The sequence below is a fragment of the Ovis canadensis genome, chromosome 25 (genome assembly GCF_042477335.2).
Source record: "Ovis canadensis isolate MfBH-ARS-UI-01 breed Bighorn chromosome 25, ARS-UI_OviCan_v2, whole genome shotgun sequence".
Lineage (NCBI taxonomy): Eukaryota > Metazoa > Chordata > Mammalia > Artiodactyla > Bovidae > Ovis > Ovis canadensis.
This window is the reverse complement of record NC_091269.1, coordinates 38,064,766-38,067,317: the sequence shown is the minus strand read 5'-3', so window position 1 is coordinate 38,067,317 and position 2,552 is coordinate 38,064,766. Positions and strand designations below refer to the sequence as shown.

At 41.3% G+C, this 2,552-nt stretch overlaps 1 protein-coding gene across 1 annotated transcript; it reads right to left on the bottom strand.

Annotated features, from left to right (window-relative positions):
- Positions 1–411: 411 nt before the first annotated feature.
- On the bottom strand, positions 412–1,864 carry LOC138429960 (WW domain-binding protein 4-like). The gene has a single exon (XM_069571554.1). The coding sequence runs from the start codon at positions 1,756–1,758 to the stop codon at positions 571–573; it is 1,188 nt and encodes a 395-aa protein (XP_069427655.1). The 5' UTR covers positions 1,759–1,864; the 3' UTR covers positions 412–570.
- Positions 1,865–2,552: the final 688 nt, after the last annotated feature.

The window sequence follows — 2,552 nt, the reverse complement described above, 5'->3', positions numbered from 1 at the left end:
TGTTTGGAAACCTCTCTTCTTAAAATTCCCTTCCCGGGACGGGCTTCCCTTCCCGGGACGGAGCTCCCTCCCCACCTCCTTTGTCTCCTTTTTCGTCTTTTATATTTTATCCTACCTGTTTTTGAAGACAAAGGTCTGCTTTTCTGGTTGCCTGATGTCCTCTGCCAGCCTACATAATTTGTTTTGTGAAGTTTGCTCAGCGTTGAAATGTTCTTTTGAGGAATTTGTGAAGGAGAAAGTGATCTTCCCGTCCTATTCCTCCGCCATCTTTCCCTCCCTCGATAAACGTTTTAAATAACAGATACATAGCATCTTATATTATGACATAATTACCAGTTTTTGGACACTGAAGATAATACACTGTATTACAAAGCAATGTGGTAGGCTTCCATTTTAGGAACAAAATTTCAATTTCACATGAAAAAGATTTATTTTAAATTCACATAAAATACATTCAGAGTAAGCCTAAATTTTTATCACTTAAATAATGTAAAACAAACACAAAGGAGCTTTTAAAGATGTACAGTCTCCATTATGTCCAAAAAGCACACATTAAGCGCTTTCTTATAATTACTGATCATCACCTCGTTGCCTTAAATTTCTAGACTTTCCATTTTCAATTCTTCTCTTTTTGAAGACTGGGGCCACTCCATCTGCCACGACTCCAAGAGAAGTGACTGTTTTTTCTTTAAAAACCAGTTGGGGTTCCCCAGCAGCATCAGCCTCCGAAGTTGATACATATTCATTTTCAGTGCTTGGAAGCTCCAAATCTACCTCCTCATGGGACTCAACTTCTGGTTTAATTTCCTGCCATTCTCCATATGGGTTTGGCTTTTTATGAGCTTTGGGTTTTTCTTCATTTGAACCTGATGAATTCTTCCCTTGGGTATTTTTTTCTTTGGGTTTTTCTTCACTTGGACCTGATGAATTCTTCCCTTGGGTATTTTTTTCTTTCTGTGTTTCTGGTTCAGTTCTTTTATTACTATTTTTATTTTTTTCCTTAAACTTTATTGTTAGCGTCTGTGTTTCTGTTGGGATCTCTTCTTTTTTTTTCTCCTTTTCTGCTTCTTGTTTGCCATCAGACTCACCATGTGAATCTGATGATTTGGACTCTTCTAGGGTGCCAAGTGACTTTTCATTGACTTTACTAGAAGGCAGATCACCGGAGTGTGGAATGAAATCATCAGGTTTTTCCCATCTGGATTCCCCCGTTTCTGTATTATAATAATAGGTATAGCCATCTTCACTTAGCCCTTCTATCCACACAGTCTTCCCTGTTGCCTTTTTTAAGTTTCCTTGAAATCCTTCAGGTTTCTCCCACTGAGATGCTCCTGTGATAAGATCATAATAGTAATGGTGACCCTCCGAGGTTATGCCTTCTACCCATCTGCCCTTTGAAGGGTCTTTTTTCTTTTTCTTCTTTTCTTTCTGCTGATTTGATGCAGAGGTGGGTGAGACCGTGCTGGTTACTGGTGACACGCTTGGCTCTGAGATCTCTGACTCTAAGCCAAGCCTTTTCAAATCCTCCTGGTATGCTTTCAGGGCAGCTGCCTCCATTGCAGCAAACTCCTTTGAGGCCTTTTCTTCTTCCTTTGCCTTATCCAGGCTTTTCTGTTTAATCTCACTGATCCTCTTCGCCACATTTTCTTTATGATTCTTTCCTCTTTCATGAAATTCAATGCTAGGCCTATTGTCCGCGATCCAACACTTGCAGTAATCACAGAATTTCTTTGGTTGTGACTTCCAGTAGTCTGCCATGACTGGACCAGGCGCTCCGCGGGCCGCCCCCGGCCCCGGGCGAGGCTCGCGTTCTCCGCGCGGGGAGAACCAGGCCCCAGCTCACCACGAGGCCCACCGCAGCCTCGGAGCCTATCCATCCAATTCTATGTTTCTTACTTTAAGAAGAATCAGGTCAGCATATAATGTATATAGTTACAACAATAAACTCAGAAAAACTTAAGAAACTTGTGAATGGTAGAAATGTGCATTCTAATATTCTTGGCCTATATGGAAGAAGACTCAAGCTTTATTGGCTCTTGAGAGCAGATAAGGAACAATGGGGGGAAGTTATAGATGGTAATGAATGTTAAGCTTGGACAGAATTTCAGGATTGAAGCAAAACTTCAGCTTCTGGGACGGATGGTAGCTTGTAGATAACTTCCCTCTGCTAAAGAGAATCTCATCCAAGCACTTGTATCCTCCCTGAGTACAGTCCAGATCTAATGGATGATTGATGAGGGAGAGTAGAATTCTACCATCTTCCTCTGCCCAAGGCAGGGCAATTTAAAAGTGCCAGTTCCAGGCCTCCACTAGGGATCAACTCCAGCAACCACAACTAAACTACTCCCCAATTCCTTCATTTCCCCAGAAGCATGGATTTAGCATCTTCCCATAGTGGGAAATTCTCTAGTAAATTGGCCTGACACATCAAAGTTCATCCACGCAAGTATTCTCCGTGTATTTACACATTTTAAATTATCAAAATCTTATAACTGTGAGTGGAGAGATCTTGGAGATCTATTCTTTTGCTTATGTAAGTGATTTCTTGAGAT